The sequence below is a fragment of the Cuculus canorus genome, chromosome Z, assembly GCF_017976375.1.
Source record: "Cuculus canorus isolate bCucCan1 chromosome Z, bCucCan1.pri, whole genome shotgun sequence".
Lineage (NCBI taxonomy): Eukaryota > Metazoa > Chordata > Aves > Cuculiformes > Cuculidae > Cuculus > Cuculus canorus.
This window is the reverse complement of record NC_071441.1, coordinates 74,789,389-74,814,850: the sequence shown is the minus strand read 5'-3', so window position 1 is coordinate 74,814,850 and position 25,462 is coordinate 74,789,389. Positions and strand designations below refer to the sequence as shown.

Sequence of the window (25,462 nt, the reverse complement as noted above, 5' to 3'; positions counted from 1 at the left end):
TATTCAGCATTTCCTATTCATAAGACATTGTTACTGCTGAGAATTTGTAAAAGGCAAAAATACAGGCAGTCCTAGCCTGGCCTGGCCTTTTGGTACTGCTTCATGACCTCATCTTCTCTCCCCCGATGCAACAGCAACGTTGACTTTGTAGAGGACAGTGCAAATTCTCTGTGTTTTGAGGTTCATTTGGTTTTGAAAAACAATTGAAGGCAAATCTTAAACAAAACTTTTTGACAAATTAAAATGCTTCCAGCCCACATTGTTGTTCTATGGCATAAATCATAAAATGAATGCCGAGTGTGTTTACTTAAAAACAAAGAATAAGATATTTCAGCGGAGTTGTCACACAGCTTTTCATAATAGTGGTTGCATTAACCCATAGGTATGAATCTTAAAATAGGTGTTATTGTCAGTGTTAAGATTCATTTTAGGTTTGGTAGAATGTGAAACGTCAGTGCTTTTCTTAGATGAAGTGAGTGAAAATGCCATTTGTCCTCAACAACATATTAACCTGGTCCCACTTCATTGTTTGTTCACCAGTTCCTCCTGCTGCAGGAGAAGGGGAGGAAGTAAAATACATTTTTCTTTCGCCTACCTGTGTACAGCCATGATCTGGCTGTTGAACAGACCTTAAAAAGAATTCAGGGATCTTGGGAAACACAGACTGAGAATTGCATGTTTGTTTTAGTGTTTTTAAGTGCCTCAGCTGCTTTGTATTTTGCAGAAGAACCAAGAAAGGGTAGAGGCTGGTCTCAGCTGTAATCCCAAGTGCTGATTTATTGAAGATGCACGCAGCAGTGTAAAGACCAGTACTTTAACATGAATCTTTACTGGTCAAGCATTAGTTTATTGCTATGTATTGATTAAAAAGCTTCATTGTAAGTTGAGTATTTGGACAGAACAAAGGAGGAAGAAAATAATTTTCCTCTAGAGTATACTTGTGTGCATGCATGAGTTTTAGATACAAGTTCAGATGATTTCATTATTTTGCAATAGATGTGTATGCTGTCAGGGTATGAGAGTGATTCTTTTTGGCTGCCTTAAACCAGTGCAGAGGCCGTGTCCTTCAATCTTATCTCACACTTGCAAGCAGCCCAGCTGTGCTTGCTGCCCAGAGAGTCCCCCTGGAAGGAGCAGCTCCCCTAAGACTCAGTTCCAGAACTCTTTTAGAAGAAGCACTGTGCAGGCCCACTATAAAATTATAAATAATACTCTGTAAGAGAGGCATTTGTGCATACCTTTCATCCTGGGAGAAGGAAAGGACCAAAGACCAGGTGGTGTCTTTGCACTTTTCTCGCTCTCTCTCCCTTTCACCCTTTTCTCTCTTTCTTTCTTTGCCCTTAACACAGGTTTAACAGCCAATGCCAAACTTTACCCTAAGAATGCCTATACAAATAAATTCCATTTTTGACCAACTGTTCGGCATTGTTTTGCCTTTGTTTAGCCTGGTGGGTACCGAACCAGTAAGTTTTATGGGGAGACACAGAGTCTTACAGAGCACTTCATCTACCCATCTTTTAAATACCTCCATGAGTTGTGAATCAACCGTTTCCCTGGGCAAGATTTGAGGTATTTGGTTTTCTCATATTTCCAAGAAAAAAAGACTCCAAGTCCTCATGGACAGAAAGACAGCTCGATGTGCTTCTTGTATGTGCAAAGGAAGTTTGCAGACAGTCTTTTTTTTTTTTTTAAAGGCCAGCTATTAAAAAAACTTGCACTGAAATAACCAAAAGCTATTACTTAGAAGAAAATATCATTTTTCGTGTTCGAGCCTTTGGAAGGGCAGTGACTTAAAAGTAATGAACTTGTAACAAATGACTCAAGTAATAAGGTGAGGCAAAAATAACCCAATATCCATTTCATAAGGTGGTGATGCTGTTGACTTACTCAGAATGACACTGAGATTCTGTGGCGGAGCAGGAGAGAGATAGTAAAAAATGCCAGGCTGTTAATATTGAACTGTGACCTCAAACCTATTCTTCTAGAGTCATAAGAGTGCACATAAGTGTTTAAAAAATGAAAGGTATATAAAAAGAAGAAGAATTTAAGATGCAGCAGCATCACAATTTCTATATTGCTTTTGTTCCCCTTCATACAGAGAAGCCTGAGATACAGGATTGCTGCTGTGCAACCAAACCTATCTCATACAGCGAGATCTCTTTCTATACAGCAAGATTCTCTCAATTTTTTGAAGAGAAGTCCAGGGAAACCCTTTAGCTAAAATGCAAGTCAGGGCATAATTGGCATCAGTGCTAATATTTGCTCCCCTGGGACTTAGAATCTTAAAATCATAGATTGATTTGGGTTGGAAGGGACCTTTGCAGGTCATCTAGACCAGCCCGCTGCAGGAGCAGGGACATCATTAACTAGATCAGGTTGCTTTGTTCAGACTGGTTGACTTCATAGAGGCTGGAAAAATAGACAATAAGCAAAAGAAAGAGTGTCTTGCTTCATACAGACTGGGTGACTTCATATAGACTGGAAAATTAGGCAGCAAGCTAGAGGAACAGTGTCTTAAAAGTCACCTGTTGTTCATGACATAATATTTCTCTTTTTTTCCCTTCTTTTTTTTTTGCTGTAGCTGGAGGATGTTGGTGATGTTATTGAAAAGATTCGTATAGGACACAATGGTGGAGGACTGAATTCTGGATGGCATTTGGACCGTGTGGCAGTTCGTAGGCTGTTGCCAAATGGAAAGGTAGGTTGTGAGTCCCAGCACTCTGCAATATGTTTCCATTAGCATCCACTTCCATTTCCCAAAGCACATGTTCTATCCAAAAAGCATGATTAACGATGAAAAATTACTCCCTAAAGAACAATGCACATTAATGAACTCGCTAGAGCTTGGGAATCTGGGGATAACAAATATATATTACTGTGTTTTATTACTCAAATTTTGATGATAAGACTGCTATTGTTGGGGTTTTTTTTAAAAAACAAAAACTGTTTTCATTGTACCTCTTTGCTAGAATGGGGTTATTTCCTCCTGACAAATACCATTTGGGGGGCAGCAAGGCAATGGTGTTGCTCCTCAACTTTTTGCAGGTCTTCACTATTCTTTATCTTTTGTGTGAAGGAGCAATCAAACTGCTAGGTTTGGAGGCAACGTTGTCAAGACTTACTTGCTTACTAGACTGAAAAGAGGAGATTCCTGAGTTAGTGCCATTGCTGTGCAAACACAGCTAAAGAATTACAGAGCTGAGCAGATGCTGCTGCTCTACACTGTCACTGGACATCCCAGAGTGCCCACTGCTAGCTTAGATAATGTTGGCTTTGAGTGACACAAGAGGCCAGAGCTTCATATTTTCATGTGTAGTTTTGTTTCATACAATCACAGGGAAGGAAGTGGGGAGTGGGTGTACCATTTTAAAATAAAAAGTATTGTGCTAAACGTGGGCAAGAAGTAATTTCATCAGTTCCTTAATTCCAGAAGAATGAATGCAGGGAGCCAGTACAATTAAGACAAGAAAAATGTCTGTCAATGCAAGTCCCTGAATCACCCATATGAAAAACACCAAGTTAAGTGCTAGGACTTTTGGTTACTCATATCAACAGGATTAAGGCACTGCAGTTAGATTTATCATCTTCATCTGGTCCATGTGAGACATGGTTCCTCAGCCTTACTTTTGGATGCTGGCTATAGGAAGAGGAATAAGTCTGGCCACAGGGTAGTTGTTGAAGAAAATCACCTCTTCAGAACCACTTCAGATTTGGAGCATTAGCTGTGTTTGGGAACACCTCTCCTCTCTTTTATCCTTTCTTCCCTTATTCTGAAGAGATGTTAGCTTTCATTTCCACCTTAATGCCCAGGTCTGCCCCCTCTTGAGGTGACTTCTAGTACCAAGTGTTGATGTAAACATGGTTTGCTCAGTCATGGTGAATGTACTTCTCATCTTGTTTCCTTCTCCAAATTTTCCAGGGTATGTTTTACTCTCTTTGCTTCATGATCAACTTAAATGTCTTGAACTTTATCATGTTGAAGCCTGTATCCTCCTGTGCATGCTGCTTCACAAGCCAATACCCCAGCTTGCCTACAGGAAAGCTGGGGAGGAGCTCTTTGTCAGGGAGTGCAGGGATAGGATGAGAAGGAACAGTTTTAAGCTAAAAGAGGGGAGATTGAGATGAGACCTTAGGAAGAAGTGTGTTCCTATGAGGGCGGTGAGGCCCTGGCCCAGTAGCCCAGAGAAGTGTGTCTGCCCCTTCCCTGGAGGTGTTCAAGGCCAGGCTGGATGGGGCTTGGAGCAACCTGATGCAGTGGGAGGTGTTCCTACTCATGGCAGAGGGGTTGGAACTGGATGGGCTTTGAGCTCCTTTTCAAGTCAAACCATTCTAAGCTTCTGCGATTCTATGATTCTGTGACTCTTTATCACAATCACTTTTTTGTCAGTCTCTTATTATCAGACCCTCTATCTGTGTATTGAGTAACCGATGCCTGGCAGAGCTTCATTAGATGAACGAACAAGATGACATTATTTTTGAAGATATTGTTATTGGTTGTAGGCTAGGGAAGATGAAGAGGGGGATGAGAAAAGTTATGGAAACCAAAGAGAGAAAGATTATTGGGTTGCCTTTTTCGACACCTACAGCTGACTGAGCACCTTGGGAAGCTCCCAAGGGCTATACATTGGGTACTCTTCTATTAGCCCAGAAAGGGGTTCGGAGCTGCTCAGCTCTGCAGTCATTACAGCCACTTTGAGGGACAGATGGTGAGAAACCTGAGAAGGTGGAGGGAGGGAAGAAACCATGAACAACTTAAAAATGGAGAGATTTGCAATTCTGCTGATCTTTTGGTTACGGCATGGGAAAAAAAAAGAAGAAAGCAGAGCACAGCATGATGCTGCTGATCAGCCACAGAATATTATGACCTGCCACAGGATAGCAATATGCTGCCAGCGCTTCTAAAAGCTGTGCTACCTGATTAGACTGCTAAGATGTGGTAGATGTATCTGTAGTGCTGAAAAAGAAAAATGAGGTCAGTAATTTTTCAGATTAAGTTGAAAGCACTTGGATAGGAAACTAGGATTGTTGCATGCCAATAAAGTTCTGTCTTCACATGCCAATTATTTCTGATAATTATATTTCATTTGTTACAGCTTTGAGAAGGGCAAAGCACCGACTTCTAGCACACTATCATACCCTGCCTCTAGCTTAGGGCCAGACACAGATTCTAATGAAGCAAACTCTGGAGCTGCAAGAGGATTTTACCGTGGGTAACATAAAATAGTGCACTTTACGTCACTTAAATATTAATGCAATCACTAACAAGGAAACTCCAATAAAAAGTGTGACAATGACATGGTGATTAACAATAATGATGCAATTAACTCTTGCAGTAACTGCACATTATACCCCACTGAGCAGGCACTCAAGTCCCTAGATATCCCATTACCAAATAAACAGTGTTCATATCAATAGCACATACAGCCAACATTATCAGCATTTAGGAGCAGTTAAAAGCTTCAGTGAGAGACGTGACTGAAGTGGGATCTCTTCTGGGAGGAGAGGGTTTCAGCACTGAAGCATCATTCTGGAAAGCCCTCTTTTCCCAGGCTGCAGATGAGGAGCTAAGCGCTATTTATTGTCTCACCGTACAGTGAGATAATACAGGTTATGTGGTCAGCCAGCCAGTGCAGAAATGAAAAGGCAGAAGTAGTGGTGTAGGCAGTCATTAGGTGCTGTATTTCGCTTGTACAGCACAAATGACACTTGAAAGGAGAATATTTGAAACCGTCTAACGTGCTGCCAGGTTTGTTTGACACCACATTTTGTACAAACAATGCTCCAAACTACTTTCTGGAGTTAAACATTTCAAGCCTGAGGTTAAATGGCATCATTTCATGGAGCAGAAGACAAAAGGAGAAATGGTGGTTTATTGACAGCAAGTTTGGGCTGCATGAGTTCAGAGGCTGGTTCTGCTGCAGGCTCAAGGCACTCGATCACACAAGCCCAGTTCCAGCTCAGCTCCAGCAGAACAACCTCTCTGGGATCTGTGCACAGTGATACAATGACCTGTTTGTTCCAGGTCAGCAGTGACCAGAGTGTGCCTCTGATCAACCGTTTCCTCGCTAGCGACTGTGTCGGGGAGGGCAGGATCTATCAGCTGAAGGCAGCACAGTGCAGTACTACGCAGCATTTAATAGTGTCACTGCGAGAGCTATTCCCTTCTTTTGCTATGTATGAATGTTTTAATATTTAAATAGCAAAAATAATGAAGAAAGGACCCTGTTTTGGTTTGATAAATAATCACGTGAGAATAATTAGGCTGCACAGCATTCATATGCATTTTATACATTAAAATTATGGTACGCAGAGTACTGGAAACATTAGAAAGTCCCTGTGCAACTTGGGAAAGGAACAATTAAGCTGTCAGTAAAGGAAGAGCCATTTCTTTCTTCCTTTAGTTACTGTGAGATTAAAACTATTTTTTCTGTTCAGACTTGTGGGTTCTGCCACTTGCATGATGGCTTATGCTGCTGTCTTTATGGAGCCATAGCCGGAGGAGCCCGGCACACAGAAAGCTGCCTGCATCTCACCATCGTGGAGGCCTTACAGGAGTCTGTTCTTAATAGTAGTCTGGAATTGACTTTGTTTACCAAGTGGAAAACACATGTTCTATTGTTTTTGTTTGTTTGATGATAGAAATCATACTTGTTTCCACCAAAGTGAAGACAAAATAAAAGATGAAAAATTAAATCACTGTTTTCCTCCTCTCAATGCACACGTGGGAATTGCCTGGAAGCCAGCTTGAGTCACAGAATTGTAGGGCAAAGTCTTGAAGTATTGACTCAGAAAAAAAGCCCCTACTAACTTCAAAGATAATCTTGCCTGAATAAGGATTGAAGAGGGATTGCAGAGTCTCGGTAAAACGTGGCCTCAGCAGGAATGGTGTAGTCCTGATTAGAAATTTGTGAGATTGAATACTGGAAAGGGCGGAGAACTACTGGATAATACAGCTAGTCTCACGCGGCTGTTGAGCACACTATTCTTTACTACACGTTCAGTCCTTCTTCTCAGAGATCTCAGATGTCCTCTTTCGAGAGGAAATATATTTCTACATAGTCTTTCAGGTCTGCATCTACATGCACATGCATACATACACGCATACACTGAGCCCCAGAGCTCAGGGCTGGGTCCAATCCTGATCAATATCTTTATCAATGACCTGAATGAAGGCATTGAATGTACACTTGGCAAGTTCGCAGAGGACACTGAGCTGGGAGGAAGTGTCAATCTGCTGGAGGGTAGGGAGACTCCAAAGGGATCTGAACAGGCTGTTTGGGAAGTTATTCTCCCTCTGTACTCACCACTGGTGAGACCTCACCTTGAATCCTGTGTTCAGTTCTGGGCCCCTCACCACAAGAAGGATGTTGAGGCTCTGGAGTGTGTCCAGAGAAGAGCAACGAAGCTGGTGAGGGGCTGGAGAACAAGTCTTATGAGGAGCGGCTGAGAGAGCTGGGGTTGTTTAGCCTGGAGAAGAGGAGGCTGAGGGGAGACCTTATTGCTCTCTACAACTGCCTGAAAGGAGGTTGTGGAGAGGAGGGAGCTGGCCTCTTCTCCCAAGTGACAGGGGACAGGACAAGGGGGAATGGCCTCAAGCACCTCCAGGGGGGATCAGCCTGGATATTAGAACAAAAATTTTCACAGAAAGCGTTCTCAGGCACTGGCAGAGGCTGCCCAGGGAGGGTGTGGAGTCACCATTGCTGGAGGTACTTAAAAGACGGATCGATGAAGTGCTCAGGGACATGGTTTAGTGGAATGGTTGGATACAAGAGGTCTTTTCCAACCTGGTGATTCTCAGATTCTATGAGTTTAAAATCCTTGCCTGATGTAGGACTATTTTCAAAGGTGAAATGCTAACATATTCACATTGTTTTGAAGAGATTATCTCTGTCATGTTTACTCCAGGGCTCAGAAACTGTCACATTTCCGTGTGAAAGATGGCTTGCTAAGTCTGAAGATGATGGTGAGATAATTAGAGAATTGGTACCATCTGATATTTTTACTGAAAAACTCTTGAAGGACGGGACACTCAAGCAAATAGAGGAAGAAGTTGAAGACCCATTAGAAGGTAATATAATTCTACAAGTAGGTGGGTATTTGGAACAAAAATTCTGAGCGCATGGTCAGATATATGCAGCACTGGTATGAGTGTTCGTATTTCTTTCCCTTCCTCTCCTCTGGCCTCTTTTATACTTGGAACACTTCTGGGCAATAATACCATTATTTTCCTGTAGAGTATTTATAAACCTGTCATGAACACACTTTCACACAGACGTAGTTCGCACGTCTCCCTGATACCTAAACAAATTTTTCCATCTTGTCTTCTTAGCTCTGCGAACATCGTTACTTGTTTGCCCAGCTTCACCTGTCTGGTGGACTCTGCCTATTCCTTTCCTACCCTTCCAGTCTGATTTATGCTCCTCTTTGCTCTCAAAGATCTTTTTTCTGTTGCTATTCAGTTACATATGAACACCCCCTAGAAATTTGGCCCTACGTAGCCACCCTCACCTCATTAAAGTGCCACTGGGGAGAAGAATAAATTCTTACTCAGTTCTAAGCCCCTCTTTCAAAGTGTTCACATTCAGTGTTTGGGCCTCTTCTTAGCGGAAATAGCTGAACGTGAACTGAAGTTCCATCCTAAACTCATTGCTTCTCTGTGTATTCAGTTGTTCTCAACTCTTTTTCCTCTAGGATGTCCTTTTCACACCCCACGATCCTTCTGCTCTTTAGAGAAGTCGTGAACCTTCTTACATCCTGAGCAGAGCAAATTGAGTTCAGCTGCCATTTTCATTCTTGGTTCTTGCATCTGGCAACAAGATGACTCAACAGAGAAAATTATTTCTCTCCTTGTTTCTTTTCTTTCAGAGTTTGATTTGCATTTACAGTACGCCATGGTCAGGGTGGAATTTATATGGGTTTGTAAGCATTTCCCATTGCCAAAGAAAGAGGTGGCTTGCTGTTAGGAAGGCTGGAGCCTTCGCATTGTGCCCTTGGAAGAGAGAGAAGTGGTATTTCCTCCTGTTAGGAATTTCATGGTAGCTCGTTGGAGACTTTTTTCTGTCAGAGGCAAGGACAATTTTAATATCAATTAGTAAGTGGTATAAATGCTAGATGTCTGTACAATAATTTCTTTAACTTAATTCTACTTCTTTACCTTGCATTAGTTACCATGTGTTAGCTATCCTAGATGACTCATGTTTTCCTTCTAAAGGCAAAGCCTTAATACCATCTACAGAATGTTTTACCATCTACAGAACAGGATTTTTGGATAAATGGTTTCTTTTGGCTGAGAGCTAGGACTTAAGTTCAGGAACTTCTGCTTTAGATATAAAATATTTGGGATGGGAATTATATCTCCTGGATCTCCATGAGTCCTCATACATCTTGAATGGCAACACAGTGTAAGTGACAGCAACTGAAAAACCAGATTGTGGTATTCTGAGGATCATCTTTTAGATAAATAGACTGCATTTCAGTCCTGAAGGTCTCTAGAACTGGCAAGCAAAATCCAAAGAGAGATGCATTGGATAATTAGCCATATGCATTTTTTCTGTCATTACTGACATAGGCATTGTCTCTCAGATACAAAGCTGTAACCCTGTGGGACATAACGTGAAGAAGCAAACCACAAAGCCTGGCATTGAGCCTAGCCTGATGAATCGTCTCAGGTGATGATCCTGCTCCATTTCCTAGAGAAATCAATGGAAATCTTTCATGGATGATGAAGTTTAATAGGCTTTGTTTTACTGGGAAAGTTAGGTGCAAAAGAAAAATAGGCAATATAGATGTTTTCTTTGATGCTGCTACATACAAAGAAGAATCTGAACTAAGACTTTGTGCCTCTTCCTCATTTGCATTGCCCTAGGATTTGCAAGGATGTATTATCTAAGGCTTGTATGCCACCAGGGTAATCAGAGACTTGTACAGTTCCTAATTGTTTTCCTGGTGAGGATGCTTTTGATAACTGTTTGTTTTCCCTGTGTCATTGGGAAAAGGGTAGCAAAATAAAAACAGGAATGTTCAACAGATTTAGCAAAACACCTTACTAGAGTTTTGATGAGGTTTTATTGCATCATCATTGAGCAAGCTAAAGAGAAAGGGTACTTAAACAGTACAGCTCCAGCACTTCCTTAATTAAATACCATCTCAGCAAAAGGCCTCAGAAATCTTTCTGTTTGGGGAATTTATAGAAATGCATGCCGTTAGCTCTGGTAGTAATTGCAGATCTGAATCCCTGGAGTTTGCTCATAGAAGATGGAGTATTAAGAATTCACACTACTGAATCTCTTGTTCTCAGATGTCGGTCCCTTGAGCCTTGGTGTGAAAAGGTGCTGAGTTCCCTCACCTCTATCGACTCTGCATCCAGTAATAACCATAATGATTCTTTGCATTTTTAGCTGCAAACTATGTGATCAAAGCAATACACAGGCATTGATTAGATGGAGAAAAGTCAGCGAATTTCAGCCCACTAATTCCTCAGTCTTTTGATCATTACCGGAAGCTGGAAGGATAAAACGCATGGAATTTTTAAGCTCCAAGAACTGAGATATGAGTAGAAAGTTTGGGGAGCATTTGTTTGGGTTAATTCAACGTCTAAGAGAGAACTTGACAATCCACTTAGCCAGCAATCACGTTTCAATTTCATTCTGCAGTTCACACGTACAAGATCAGCGTGTTCACTGGAGATATCTACGGTGCTGGGACAGATGCTAATGTTTTCCTAAATATCTACGGAGATCTGGGGGACACAGGAGAGAGAAAACTCAGCAAATCTGAAACAAACTTCAACAAGTTTGAAAGGGGACAGGTACAAATGCAATGGTTTAATAACTTTTTCAGTTTTTCAGTTTTCGATCTTACAAGTCCATGACTACGTTTATAGGCTGAATTTTCCTATGAGGGATGAATTGATTGATTCCATTTACCTCTCAAAGTGCTTTGTATGGATTGTCAACTGGGTATTGCAACTGACAGGCACTGAAGCAAATGGATAGATGTTTCTGCAAAGTCACTGATGGACAAATCCTAAGCTTGGTCCATATAAACTGGCTTGAATTGTTAGCTGCAGATTTGAGAGCACACAAAACCTAAGATCTCTCATTCCTGTAGCCTCCATGCAACTGATTTTCATCTACATAGTATATATCCCTCACTGCAGAGCATGATAAATTAATGGGAGCTAAACTGTGAGTGCATTTGTTTGACAAAATAACTCCAAAAGTATTACTTTGCCGTCAGTACATGAGTCATATACCACTGCCTTATACGGACATGTTCAGATATAAAGATGGCAAAAATTGTCTTATCTGGATTGTCCATATCAATTTAACTGGACTAGAAAGAGAAGTCTTACACAGGCTTAAAAATCAGGGTATAAAATACCAGGAATTCAACACTGTAATTTGTTGTAAGAGCTGTGTTTTGTGTAGCTCCTCTCATAGCAGAAGGAGGCTTCAAAATGCTTCCGTGCAGAACAGTTTTAGAATAAAGAGATGCCTCTATAGACTGCTGTAAAGATTTCAACCAAGCACCGTCATGTGAGGTGGAATTTAAACACATATTGTGCTCTGTAGTCTCTGTTTGCTTTTGCCTGGTAGATGGTCTGTTGAGAGCTTGTTAACAGAAGCAACTGCTATTGAAAACTCTGCAGGAGGATACATTTACTATACAGGCTGTAGACCTTGGCATTTTGTACAAGATCAAGATTCGTCACGACAATAGCATGTTCAGTCCTGACTGGTTCCTGGAAAAAGTAGAGATCCTGGATGAGACCACAGAGGAGTCGTTTGTTTTTCTGTGCGAGCGCTGGCTCTCTAAGAAGAAAGAGGACAAAAAGATAGACCGTACGCTTTATGAACAGGTACAGTTTTGGCTCAAAGCTCTGATCTCAACCCACTGCTGCTAATAAATATAAAATGACTGAATATCTGATTGGAGTTCAAGACAGATCATTAGGGACTTCTGCTTTTTCACTTGTTTAAAATGAATTTGTGATTTTCAGACGAGGCTTGAAAGTAGGACCACTGTCAACCCAGTAATACCAGCTCTGTAATTTGCAATTTCAGCAAGAAAATATGTGAGTCTTAATGAAACTCTTCACCTGAGAGTCAAAATATCTTTCAGATGCCCAGTAGAGTATATTTGCCTACTGCTTATCCTTGCTGCACCCAGAAAGTATGGGTCTCCCTATTCAAAGTCCTCAAGTCAAAATATTGGGTCCTTTGACTTCATCCTCATTGGACTGGATGGTTTATCTTTTCAGCAGTTTCTTCCATCAATGGCAAATGTAAAAATTCTAGTTTCTTTGTTACTACTTAAAGCAATGAATGTTTTTTAGTGAGATGCCATTTCTAATCGCACATTCTCTGTCGTTTTATCAGGCTACTATGGCTGATTAGAATTCAAGGTACATACACTACTTAAAATTAGCAAACAAGATTAATAGACCTCTCTTGCCTCTGTACAGTGGGACACGAGAAAGCAGCTGATTATAGGTTCATTGTAGTTATGGAGTCCACTTTGCACAATAGAAGGAAATTTTAATTGACAGTTACTGCCAAAATTATCATCAGTGAAACTGGGCCAGGCTCATCCGCAGTACAACAGAATGGATGCAAGGAGAGTTACACCACTGATGAGTATTGCCATATGCTGCCTCATAAAATTTCAGCTCACAATGCTAGGAATTCTTGTGGTCCCACTTGCCCTGTTGCTCATATTGATTCATAATAAGGAAAAGATAATAACTCTTTTTTTTTTAATTAAGTGACTGTGTGGTAAGAGCCTCACATTTATTGAACAGTGACACTGAACACATCTGAACTAACATAGAACCATAGAATCGTAGAATTGTAGAATCATAGAATGGCTTGTGTTGGAAGGGACATTAAAGATCATGTAGTTCCAACCCTTGCCATGGGCAGGGACACTTCCCACTGGATCAGGCTGCTCAAAGCCTCATCCAAGGATGCAGCCCTGGACACGGCTGGCCCTCGGGGCTGTGAGCACACATTGCCGGTTCATGTCGAGCTTCTCATCCACCAGTACCCACAAGTCCTTCTCCTCAGAGCTGCTCTCAATCACATCCCCCATCCCGTACTGAAGCCTCAAATTGCCCTGACCCAGGTGTAGGACCTTGTACTTGGCCTTGTTGAACCTCATGATGTTCACGCATGTCCACTTCTCAAATACAATAGGTGTTTCTTACCATTCAGCTTTGCAGCACTTTCTCAGTCTTTGACTTGTACCAGGTCAATAACTCTGACACCACAGTGTATGCTGTAATAAGCAAACCTGGCATCATCCCATCCATCTGCATTTTCTGTGGCTGTTGCTCACACAGGTAGCAGATAAAGGTCACAACACACCATTAAGGTCTATTATAGCCATTATATTTTCTTTTATTACAAAATGCATGCAAAATGGCCAGTCAAGGTTACCAATGAAATGAATGAATAAACTGGAGTAAATTGTCACATTTATTTGAGCTACACTGAGGTAAAAAGCAACCTGGGAAATTAGAATGATTTCTTCCCATGTTGGAGGGACATGGGAGGAGCTGACAACACATGAGCACTCAACCTCATTACCCTCCCATACATGCCTTCCAACTAGAGCTATGATGGTGAGAGAAACAGCTTGGACGATCTGTCTCTCAGCATATCAAGTCAGGACAGCAATGCAGACATGAAGGAAACAAAGAAATCCAGCTTGGTCAAGGCAGCAGAAGAAGGATCATGTGAGTGAGCACAGTGTTTGATCGCATGCGTGCACGTGTTCTCGGATTACAGTGCTTGAGAGGTTGTGTTCATCCTGGCAAAGGGCAGGGGAGGGGGCAGAACAGCAAATTTCTTCTCTTCAATTGTGTTTTGACTGCTCTGGAAAAGGCTGCATTGGTGCCTGTGTTTCTGTGTTTGTTGACTTTCCTGTGTTTCTCTGACCCTAAGAGTGGAATAAGCCATGAAGTTCACAGAAGCTTCAGTGTTTCCAACCCTCTTCTTCCTCTTCTGTGGAAATTTGTGATGTTGTAGTGTGTAAGAATTAACTTCTCCATTGCCAATAGCTGTAAGTTCTCCAAACAGTGTGGTGCTTTGGACAATGTGACAATGTCTTTAGGTAGGTGATTATTTGAAGGTATGTTGTTTTCTGTTGTGGTGAAAGACACAGAGAATCTCTACAGGCTGCTACAATCCTAAATTGTGTCCCTTAGGTGCTAAAGTTAGATGGTTGCATCCACACCGCTAAATGTGACAAAGGAGCTAATCAACAACATCCATAAGGCCTCCTCAGAGAGAAATCCACTGGCCTGAAAAATCATACTCCATTTTCTCCCTCCTCCACCAACGACTGCATTGCAGACAGCACTGGGCAGAGTGACGCTACCCTCTGAACAGAGTGGTCTGATAGTGTTGAGGGAAAAATTTATGCAAGTTTTGTATAATTTTGTCTGAAGTATCCTTCAAAGGATCCGAAGCTCTTTGCAGTGAAAGGGGCTGTAGTTAGACATGCTATCACTAAAAACCCTCCCTTGTATTATCAGAGGCTCTTTTCCACATGATTGCTTAAAGAAGCTCTTGTTGCTGATATCAGCTGGTTTTTTCCCCCCTCCTGTATCTCTTTGACCTACTCAAGACAATGTTTCATTTAGCATACTAGATCTGAATTAGCAAAGAAGGCTTTGAATTTCCTGAGACCTTATTTGCCATTCCTAAGTCATATTCCCTTTTCAGGATTAGTAGCGCCTCATCACCGAGGATGTTCGCTTAATATGAATTTAAATGTGATTTATTTCAGAATCCTTCAAATTTTTTCTTTACATCATGTAGCTGCGTCAGGGCAGCTGTTGGGTTGCGAGGAGAGTGGGATATAGGGAGGGAGCAAGAGTACAGATAAGTCTTTTGGCTCTCAGAAAACAGGCTTTGACTGGGAGCACTAAAGAGAGCACAGTTCTTTTCTATAAGGTGCATTGTCTTATAATTAGGCAGAAGATGAGGGTCTGCAAATGCTGTCGTTGAAAGATGAGCTCATAAACTCCCAACAGGTTCTTCCTCAATTCAGTAGTGGAAACAGTTGATGGCTCTAGTGTAGAGTTTCACCCTTAGGCTCTGGCTCCTGAGACAAAGCAAAGGCAAATAAAAAAGGAAAATCTGTTTCTGAATTGCATTTATAAGAAATGAAATATGCTGGACTGTGTCTGCAAAGGCCAGTTTTCAGGCTAGTCTTCCTCAGCTGTGTCTGATACGAAGTGGGAAAGTTGTGCTAGTTTTGTTTCTGTCCAGGCTGTGACCAAAGCCTGGAAGATCAGTGTCCATAGTTGAAGTTAACCTTTGTGGAAAACTTCTCCAGTCCATCAATATTTCCTTGTAGCCTCAGTAGCACACAGGGGTTTTTTTGTCCTCTGCATTTATGTACCTTTTGATTAACCACCTCTGTGTTCCAGCGCAAAGACTTATCATCTAAATTGCGCCAACATCTCTTTGTCATCCTACATGGTGTCTTTAAGGTTCAAGTTAAGATTTTAGGTATATGGTTAAGAGACTGTGTTAGTAACTGGGCAGCATCTGGATTACAGTTGTTTTCTGTATTTGTGCTCTTAGTCCGCAGTACATGCAAAATAATTGAACTTATCTTAAACTTCCATGGTGAGATAAGTGTAAAATGACGTAATTCAGCTTAAGCGTTTGAGATAGCTTTCACTGACATGGTCCAGGGGAACTCATGCAAATGGTTACTGCAGCTTAGCTGATGCCCTGTAGCTTGTTGCGATGCGATACCTGGTTTGTGTGTCTCGTGCCTTTAAGTTGTGAAGCAGACATGAGGCTGCAGATTGCTTAACCTGGTCTGCAACCCATATGTCTCAAGGCAATCCTTCTTTTGTAATCCCATATTGTGTTCAAATAAAAAAAAAAGTGATTCCCATGTCCCTTCTGATATTACTTCCGTGGTGTGACAATGGATAACATCTGTCTTGCTGGAATTCCATGTAGTTTCACAAATAATGGGTAAAACATCAGCATCTCCCATGAGAACCCATCTCCAGCAGTGCTGAGATAGATCCCATCATTCCCATTGTACTGGGGTGGTCTTTCTTCTCTGAGTCCTGGAGCTTGTCACCACCACTATCTCTGTGGCGGTGGCATGGCTTCATTAAGGAAGCTGAATCTTGAAGGAATGTCAGATAAGATGGACTGTATGAGCCAGACAGCCACCATCCTGAGCTGATGTTCACACTGAAAAATAATGATACCATAAAGGAGAGAACAAGTCTCGCCTAATGATCATTTCGTTTTATGTTGGTACACAAAATCCTTAGTCTGGATCTGAATGAATCTCTTTGGGTGCTGCTGTGTCCAAAGGTAAGAACAGATTTGGGCAGCATGGTTTCATGCCTTCCCTGATATTGCATACACATTCTGAGCTTGATGTGAGTTTCTAGTACAGCCTCCCAAGCCAAAAATATTGCTAGTCACCATAAAGCAAAATTATTTGTCAGTCTTGGATGATTTGAGACCCAGCTAAGTTTTTTGTCAGGGTTTATAAACCTATTTTTAAAATCAAAAAAGTGATGATGAAGCCAGACTGAGTTTTGAGTCTGTGACGAGGCAAGTTTCAAAGCTACGAATCTTGTCAGAATGGTTTGAACAGCTCTGCACAAATGTTCTGAGAAATCAAATGAGTATTCAGTGCCTAATTCTGCACTACCCGCTCGACTTACCCAAATGAGCTTTTGGAAAGCACTTGAAAAGCAGTCTGGCACTTCCTCCCTTTTAACAGCTGAACTGAAATTTTTGAAAACCTGCTAAGTACCAAGCCTTGGCCTGAAAGTTTTTTCCCTCTAATCGATATTATTATGCAAAATATAAAATTCTTCAGCCTTTGATACGAGGATTATTGATGTTTTGCCTGAATTTGCAAAGGGATGCTGAAATCCTGAGCTGCCCCATAGATGACAGCAATCCGTGAGTGAAGCACAAAGGAGAATATCTGCAGTTGTACTGGGGCATTCAGCCGGTGATAGCTTACCTTAGAGTCAACATAGATTTATTTGCCTTTATTGAATGGTGATCATAAGATGGCTTTAGTCTAATAGCCTTCTTAAGATTTAGATGGTCAGGCTCATCTTCATGAAGATCTCTTGGTGTAAATAAAGATTCAAGACCTTTGCTGTTCTGTCATCTCTAAAGGAGAAATCCCAACTTACAACCTCTTTGCGGCCAATAAGGTTGTCTAGGGAAATGAACCCTTGCAGAATTCAATCCCAAATGTGTATGAGAAGGTAGTCTCCCGTGCACATTTGTAACTCGATGCAGCATGGTGTTATTCCGTCTCTGAATTAGTTCATTGGGATGTGAACCTACATAGCACACACAAATGGCACCTCTGATGGAATAAACACCTGGTTTTCTGAAGTCTTATGTAAATGCACGTATGGGTGTTTTTTCTGATTGCTAAACTTCTGTTTGTTACAGTGATCCCGTACCACATCACGGTCACAACAGGCACAGAATATGACTCCAGCACCGACAGCCGTGTGTACATCATCATCATGGGTCCTCAGAAAGTGCAGACCGAGAGGCTGTGGCTGGACCTCCCGGAAGAAAAAGACGAGTTTGCAGATGGTTCTGTAGAGAAATTCTCTGTTTGGGGCCTAGATGTTGGAGAGATCAAAAAAGTGGAGGTATTTCATGAACTCAGTGAGGGCACTGGAGGCAAATTCATATGCGGACAAAGAAATCACATGTTCCTGTTATTCCAGGCAGCAAAGGAATGGCACTTAGGTCTAAAAGGAATGTAAACAGGGATGTGCTAGTAAGATTTCACATGTGTCTGAGCCTGAAAACCAGGATGCTTTACATCTCACAAAACTAAGATCCTAAGGAAGCAAAAGAATATTGAATTATAAGGGAAGTTGAAACACGTTGCAGATTTGTTCCATCTCTGGCAGTTTTTTCTTAGTCAAACCCTGTTATTGATAGATGCAGCGGAGGCTCCCAGGGTGCACTCCTATGTCAGGCTTTTTTCTAGTTGATTTTTATATTACTTCCAGTTGGGTTTTATAAATTGTGCCTGCAGTGAGAAACACATCTTGTATAATTTTCCAGCTAAACATGAAAATTGTTTTTACAGCTTGGAGGACCCAGCCTTGGAGAAGAAAATTAATCATCGTTCATAAGTAACGTACACAAACAGATTTTGGTACAGGAGCTATTATTTCTGCTATGGCTCAGGGAGACAGAATTTGCATAGACTTTCCATTACTGAGGTTAAAATTCACATGAATCTTTGGGTGCATTTGTGTACATCATTCATGTTTCATATGGCAGTTCCATCTCCTGAATGCCTGCTCCAGCCCCCAAGAACTGAAACCCACAGCATCTGAAGACTTCCAGGGCCTGTTTAATCTTACTTTTACCCCATGCCCCATGTTGCAGTAAGCCTACATGTTGGTCTGTGTGCTTGTATATTCAGAGGAAAGAAGCATAAAGAGAGAAATCCTAACTAATTAAAATATATTTGTAGTTTTATGCCCCGTGGTATCAGCTGACAGACTGAAGCACTCCCATTATCTTTAATTCAAGCAATGGATTCTGGTTCCTTGAGAAGTTCCCATACTAGTTTTGAGTTTATTAACAACCCATTTTCTTACTGTGCTCCGAGTTCCTTGGTGTTGTGAGTTTCAGTGGCACTTTCTGTCTAGCCTTCTCTAGGTCAAACTTTGAAAGTGAAACAAGTGCGTAAATACTTCTTTTCCAAACTATGCACACGGCAACAGCCATGGGCTGTGGTAGAGAAAGAGGAAAAAGGCAGTGTAAGCCTTAGTGTTATGGAGCAGGAGTTGGAGGAAGAAAGAAATAGAAAGAGTCACTTGAAAAGGGACAGTGAGTAGGGTAAGGAATGAGAGAGAATAGGAGAAAATAGGAGAAAGAACTTGGAAAAAGGCAAAAGCAAGAAAGAAGTAGTTTGATTAGGGGACTTGAGCATCTCTTTTGTGAAAAGAGGCCGGGTGAGTTCAGTATGTTTAGCCTGTAGAAGAGAAGAGGAGTTGTTGTCAATGCTTATAAATATTTAAGGATTGGTTGTCAAGAGGATGAGGACAGAGTCTTCTCAATGGTGCCCAGTGACTGCCAGGACAAGAGGCATTGGGTGCAAACTGGAGTACAGGAAGTTCCACCTCAACGTGAGGAAAAACTTCTTTCCTGTGTGGGTGTCAGAGCACTGGGACAGGCTGCTCAGCGAGGGTGTGGAGTGTCCTTCTTTGGAGAGACTCAAACTTACCTGGACCTGTTCCTGTGCAACCTGCTGAAGGTCATCCTGCTTTAGCAGGAGGGGATTGGACTGGATGAACTCTGGAGGGCCCTTCCAACCCCAAACATTCTGTAATGCTGTGACTCTGGATTAAAAATGGGAAATAAGATAAAAAGTTGCAAATGAAACACACAGAGTTAGAAAAAGACATAACATACAGTTTTTAAGCTGGGTGATGTTCTTCTGCAATCTTTCACCCTTATCCTCAGTGATCTCACCAATCTGCTGCCTCTCCACTTGCTCATTTTTCCCTTTTAGTTTGTAATCCCTCAGCTCATGGCTGGAGGAGCCATCTGCTCCTGCCGTTCTACCTTCCTTCCTGCAGTGTCCTCTTCTTGGAAGGTCTCCTTGATTCACATCCCAGCAATGACACCGATGTGCCAGTCTGCCATGGTTGCCATGGAATCAGTCCATATTTTCCTTGTAGAAAATTGCAGTGGTTGAGGATAGTGCAGAAAATTGCTAGTTATCTAATCAGGAAAAGTGAAGAACAGTTTGTTCTCAGATTTGGCATTTGGCTGCTTCTGGAAGAAGGCAAGAAGTTCTGAACATGAGTTAACATGTGAAAATAGCATAGCATAGGGATTAAGTTTCCAGAAGCCCTCTCTATAACCCAGGCAGCAGACTGCAGGATTTAGTGGTATCGTAAGATTTGCAACGTGATGTCACTCTCGGTTTGGAATTATTCTCTTGCTGCAAATATAGTGGTGAAAGCAGAAACAGTGGAATATGAAGTAATTTGAAAGACGGACCATTTATAACTGTCTTGTAAGCCTACAGATATGGTATTTACTACTGGTGTACTTTAATAGACATGCTGACGTGAAAATAAATAATACAAGTTATTGGATACAGGCACCTTATACTGTGTTCTTAAAACAAGTTTTAATATTTCTTCTCCTAATGAATCAAAGTATCTCTGTTCCGAGACTCTGTTGCTGCAGAGACACAGGTATGATCAGAGAAGTAGAGCGTTGGTCTGCATTTTTAAACCACTTGTGGTTCAAAGCCTTTCTCCATCACAAGCACAAAGTGTTATGGAGTGTAAAGTGGTGCAAGTCCAGCCCCTCCTGGACTAAAGACCTGATCCTGGAAGGCCCTCAGGTCTCTAATATATTTTCTGCACCTTCCAGAATAAGCAAGAAATCCCCCTTTTTGGCATTTTTTTTCCTTTTATCTATCTCTCAAATTCTCTCCCACTTTTCCTTGTTGTTGCATTCAGTTTCAATGAGGTTATGAGCTGTGTGGTGCAAATAGTGCTTCTTAGTCTTGGTGATGCTAAATACTCCACAGTCCTTCAAGGAGTATTTGTTAGAATGTAGATTGGTAGTATGAGTTAGAAAGATTTTCAAATGGCCCAAGGATTATGTGCCCGTGAAATTCCATCATTCTAACTTAGTTCAAACATCTTAGGCCAAATAACTTGTTGTCATATTGATATGCATATCCAGGCTACACTGCTGGTGTGGCCATGGCTTTGGGTCATTCATTGTGTTGGCATGGTCTACCTAAAGATTTGTTTGGATTGAAAGACAAAACCCGATGCTGTGCTCTGAAAGACCAGCTATAAGGAAGACTCAGCACTGGATGAGTTTATCCCAGACTTTACAACATTGTTCTTGGAGCTCTTGGAAATCTGCATGTGTGGAGGTTCTCCAAGGCAACAGGATGTGCAGCACACTTTCTTCTGCCCAGTCACTGATGACAAAGGAGTTAAAGGTTGCTGTGAAAATCTGCTACCTAGCAATGCTTTGGAATGATGCTTTAGGAGGTAGCTGTAATGAAAACAAAAGAACAGCAGACTTTAATGGGCTCCTTGGGATTTTCCCTCCAGCTGCTCTATCCCTGCTTCACTGCAGAGCTATTGTCCTGGACTTGCCCCACTGCCTCATCCTGCAAGAGGTCTTGAGAGGCTGTGTGCAGTCTCTCAGAGGGTTTTTTGGCTTGGAGAAGGCCAGCCAAGATACCAGAGATGGAATGGGAAGGCAAGTGTTGTATTCCCATTCGCCTCACACCCCAGGAATCTGAAAATTAATGCATCTATTGTAGACTTGAATTCCCCTAGTGGATAACTCTAATTTTCTGCAGCTGCGAAGACATTAGTATAGTAATAATACTTCTAATAGCAGTGATGGCTGAGCTGAGACAGTCAGATAAAAAGATCACTTGTTTCTTGGGGGAAAAAAATATCACAGATATATCACCCAAGATGAACTTATTATTAAAAATTCTTTTCTGAGCAGCTCTAAATATCCTAACACTCTAGAAACAAAACCCGCAAGAGCTAAGGACCTCATTTTCCTAGTTACAACACAAACAACACTTGCTCTGAAAATAATGACCTGTGGGTAGCTTGTTTATTTGACCTTTTATGTACAGATAGATCATTGGCATGACTGGCTGATTGCGTTTTGGAAATCAGCTGGAATACATAATTATGCTTCTAAGTCTGCCCTGGCATGAATTACCTACGTTATTTAAGATGGACACATGCAGTTTCTTGGAGAAGTTTGTACCATCAGCATCCTTTTGCTGCTGATAGAACTGTAGCAGCATTGCTTGTTGCTGTCCACGACCCTTGCCAGACTCAGCTCCAGGTGAGCTTTGGTTCTCATCCCTACACGTGTAGGGGGTGCCCCTATTTCTCCAAGTCTCCTGTCCCTGCTGCCAGCTCTAGTATTCTTTTTTCCATTTCAGCTTTGTCAAGAGCCCCTTGTTCATTCATGCAGGCTTCTTGCCAGTCTAGTATGACTACCTGATCTCCAGAATGGACCGTTCTTGAGCTTAGAGGATGTCATCCTTGAAAATATACCAGCTACAGATGTAAACTCCATCTGTTGGCTCCTATACAAACACAGACCTTTTGCAGTTTAAGGGGGTGGGAAGCAGAAAAACAGCCTGATACATATATCTAATTTAGAACGTGATTTTGAGAGAGAAGGAGGGCTTGCGTAATGCATGTGGTTGTTTGCCTAGCTGTGTCTTTCATCTTGGCTCTGAAGCTTTGGATATTCACTTCTAAGTGTTGCAAAAGCAGTGGAAGGAGTTGGAAAGATGAGTCTACTGAGATCAGCAAACTAGCAGATAAAGGTCAGAAGAGCAGAAATAAAGTAGTGAGAGGCCAGACGTTTTCATGTAGGTCAGTCCAGTCCACATTGCTTTATTTTGAGACTGGTAGTGTCCTGTTTTCCCTCACACCCAGCAGCCAATGACCTGAGCTTCCTTGCCTACAACTACCACGTACACTGATGTCTTGTGTGTTGGTCGGCAACAGCACAAGCTATTTCACAGCTTGCTCCATTCCACTGTGGAAGTGGTTGGTGTGGTGGTATATGTAGCCAACACTCTTAGACTTTCATCAGTGGCTAAAACACAGGACCTCTCCTCTGAAGAAATCCCCTTTAATCAGCAGATGTTTTCTTCCTGACTCTCACAGGTGGGGCATGATGGTGCTACCCCTGAGAGCTGCTGGCTGATGGAAGAGCTTACCATCATTGTGCCCACCAAAGGCTTCATGTATAACTTTGTCTGTAAGTGCTGGCTGGCCAGAGACAAAGGTGATGGTCTCACTTCACGAATCCTCAACATCCTGGATGCAGACTGTGTTAACGTTGGCCTCAAGGTAGGCTCTTGCTGTATCTTTAGCTGTTGCATGGACCTGAGCTGATACAGGCTATGTGTCAGCAACTCTCATACTTTGAATTCTACATGTGATTTGAGCCTTCTATTTGTGGAGGGTTTCTTTGTTTTTTCTTTAGCAAAATCTTTAGGAATGTATTAGCATCATTTCTACTATCTTTCTCAACGATCTGGACCAGAGAACCCAGTAAGTTTGCAGGTAATACCAAATCAGGAGAGAGTGTTGATCTGATTGAGGGTCTCTAAAGAGAGATCTGGACAGGCTGGATTGATTGTGAATTGCATGAGGTTTGACAAAGCTCAGTGCTAAGCCCCACGCTTGGGCCACAACAACCCCATCCAATGCTACAGGCTTGGGTAAGAGTGGCTTGAAAGTTGCTGAGTGGAAAAGGACCTGGAGGTGGTGGCTGTTAGCAGCTGAACATGAGCCAGCAGTGGCCCAAGTGGCCACGAAGGTCAACAGCATCCTGGCTTGGATCAGAAATGGTGTGGCCAGCAGGAGGAGGGGATCGTTCCTTGTACTTGGCACTGGTGAGGCAGCAGGTTGAATCCTAGGTGCAGTTTTGGGCCCCTCAGTTCAAGAGGAGGGCAACAGAGCTGGAGAAGGGTCTGTAGCACAGGTGTTATGAGCACAGGTAGCTGAGGGAGCTCAGGTTGTTTAATCTGGAGAAAAGGAGGCTGAAGGGAGACCTTCTTCCTCTCTACAACTCCTTGAAAAAAGGTTGTGGTGAGGTGGGTGTTGGTCTCTTCTCCCAAGTAACAAGTGAGGAGAAATGACTTCAGGTTTTGCCAGGTGGAGGTTTGGATTGGATATTAGGAAAAATTCTTTGTCAAGAGTTGGAACAGTCTACCTAGGGAAGTGGTGGAGTCATCATCCCTGGAGGTATTTAAAAGACATGTAGATGTGATGCTTAGGAGCAGGATTTAGTGGTGGACTTGGCAGAATAAGGTTTAGAGTTGGACTCGATGATCTTAAGAATCTCTTCCAACCTGAGAGATTCTTTGGTTTTACGACTTACAGGAGTTTAATAATGCTGTCTGGATGTAGCCATGGCATAGGCAGAGGTACAGGGTAGGGCAGAGCACGCAGGACACAGTTCAGCACCTCATTTTGTCACCACACCTGAAGCACCCGCTGCATCACCTGGTACCCACGGAGTTGGGGGAGCTGCAAGGTGAACACCTTGATCTAATCCAACTCCATCATGCTTTCTTTGAGGAGATACATCTACCTCATCAAATTAGAGTAGAGGAGATAATTTGGTCTTTGCATAGGGTGGGTACACATCGGCTTTTCTAAGGTGGGATAGGGTAATGGAATTCAGTTAGAAACTAATAATTGGGATTTCTTAAAACACAAAGACATGGGAAGCTTGATCTTTGAAATGAATAACTGATAAAAGTTGAATAAGCGGTGGAAAAAACTATCTAGTCTTTTCATCCATATATATGAAATTCGAAGTGTGCTATTCCATATTTCAGCTAGGTACAATTGGAAAGCCTAGCTATGCTGATTTTGGATTTAAGATTTTATATTAGAAATAACAGTCTGGATGAATAGGATAATAATACTGCATTTAACACCTGTATGGCAATTTAAAATCACTGTAGATGTGTTTCTATTTACAGTGACGTTACGCTTTCATAATATGTTAATTTTTCTTTATGCTGCTCTTGATTCCCAAGCTACAGACACTCTCCTGAAATCTTTTTTGTTCCTCAGACACACAAAAGCGTGATAACAGTTTTAGCATCTGTGAAGGATTCAGCAACTCAACGCAGGCTTTGGTGGTAGAATTGACCTAAGAGGGAAAATAAACTCCCTCAGATTGAACACCAAGGTTAAAACCTAATCTCTTAAAACTCTCCCATCAGTTGTTTGACCTCCTGCACAAGATTTCCAAACTGCTGTTGGTGAGCTGATGGCTTGTCTGTACATTGATGTGGGTGTTAATGTAAGACTGATGTTCAGCTTTCCCTTAAAAGCCCAATCCTGAATATCTATTTTCATAAGCATGCCAAAGATAGACACATATGACTAAATTTTTTTTCTGTGATGTTAAGCCAGAAACTAGCTAAAAGGTTTTAAGGAAGTCAGAGAAGTTGCTTGTGACATAAAATCAGAAGTGTGCATTTGACTCTCTGATCAGTCTTCTAGTTGTGGGAATTAGGGACTGTTCCCTCATAAATATCTGCAGTCAGAAACTGCATTTAATTTTTTTTTCTTTTAGAGTTCAAAGAAGATTAATACCTTTAATCGCTTTGGGAAAGTTAATGATTTTTTGCTTTGCTTTTCCTTGACTCTTGCACAGCCGTACATATTCATTTCAATTTATTTTTCTTCTTGGCTTGATATTCCCCAATTTGTGTTTTAAATTATTTGCCTTTCCGTACATAGAGAAGCTAGTTATATCCGCCAAAGTCATTAAAAACCTTTAATGCATTTGTGAAAGAGTTTTGTTTCTCCCACCTATAGCAAATACGATGCTCTCCTATGATGTAAAGTGTGTGTGTGTAT

At 41.7% G+C, this 25,462-nt stretch overlaps 1 protein-coding gene across 1 annotated transcript in view; it reads left to right on the top strand.

Annotated features, from left to right (window-relative positions):
- Positions 1–25,462, top strand: part of LOXHD1 (lipoxygenase homology PLAT domains 1) — a 186,826-nt gene that overhangs the window by 123,892 nt on the left and 37,472 nt on the right. The window contains exons 28-34 of the mRNA XM_054054590.1: positions 2,582–2,698; positions 7,906–8,068; positions 10,653–10,807; positions 11,651–11,860; positions 13,615–13,738; positions 17,469–17,677; positions 22,742–22,927. Of these exons, the coding sequence (XP_053910565.1) occupies positions 2,582–2,698; positions 7,906–8,068; positions 10,653–10,807; positions 11,651–11,860; positions 13,615–13,738; positions 17,469–17,677; positions 22,742–22,927 (1,164 nt within the window). The remainder of the gene's footprint in view (positions 1–2,581; positions 2,699–7,905; positions 8,069–10,652; positions 10,808–11,650; positions 11,861–13,614; positions 13,739–17,468; positions 17,678–22,741; positions 22,928–25,462) is intronic.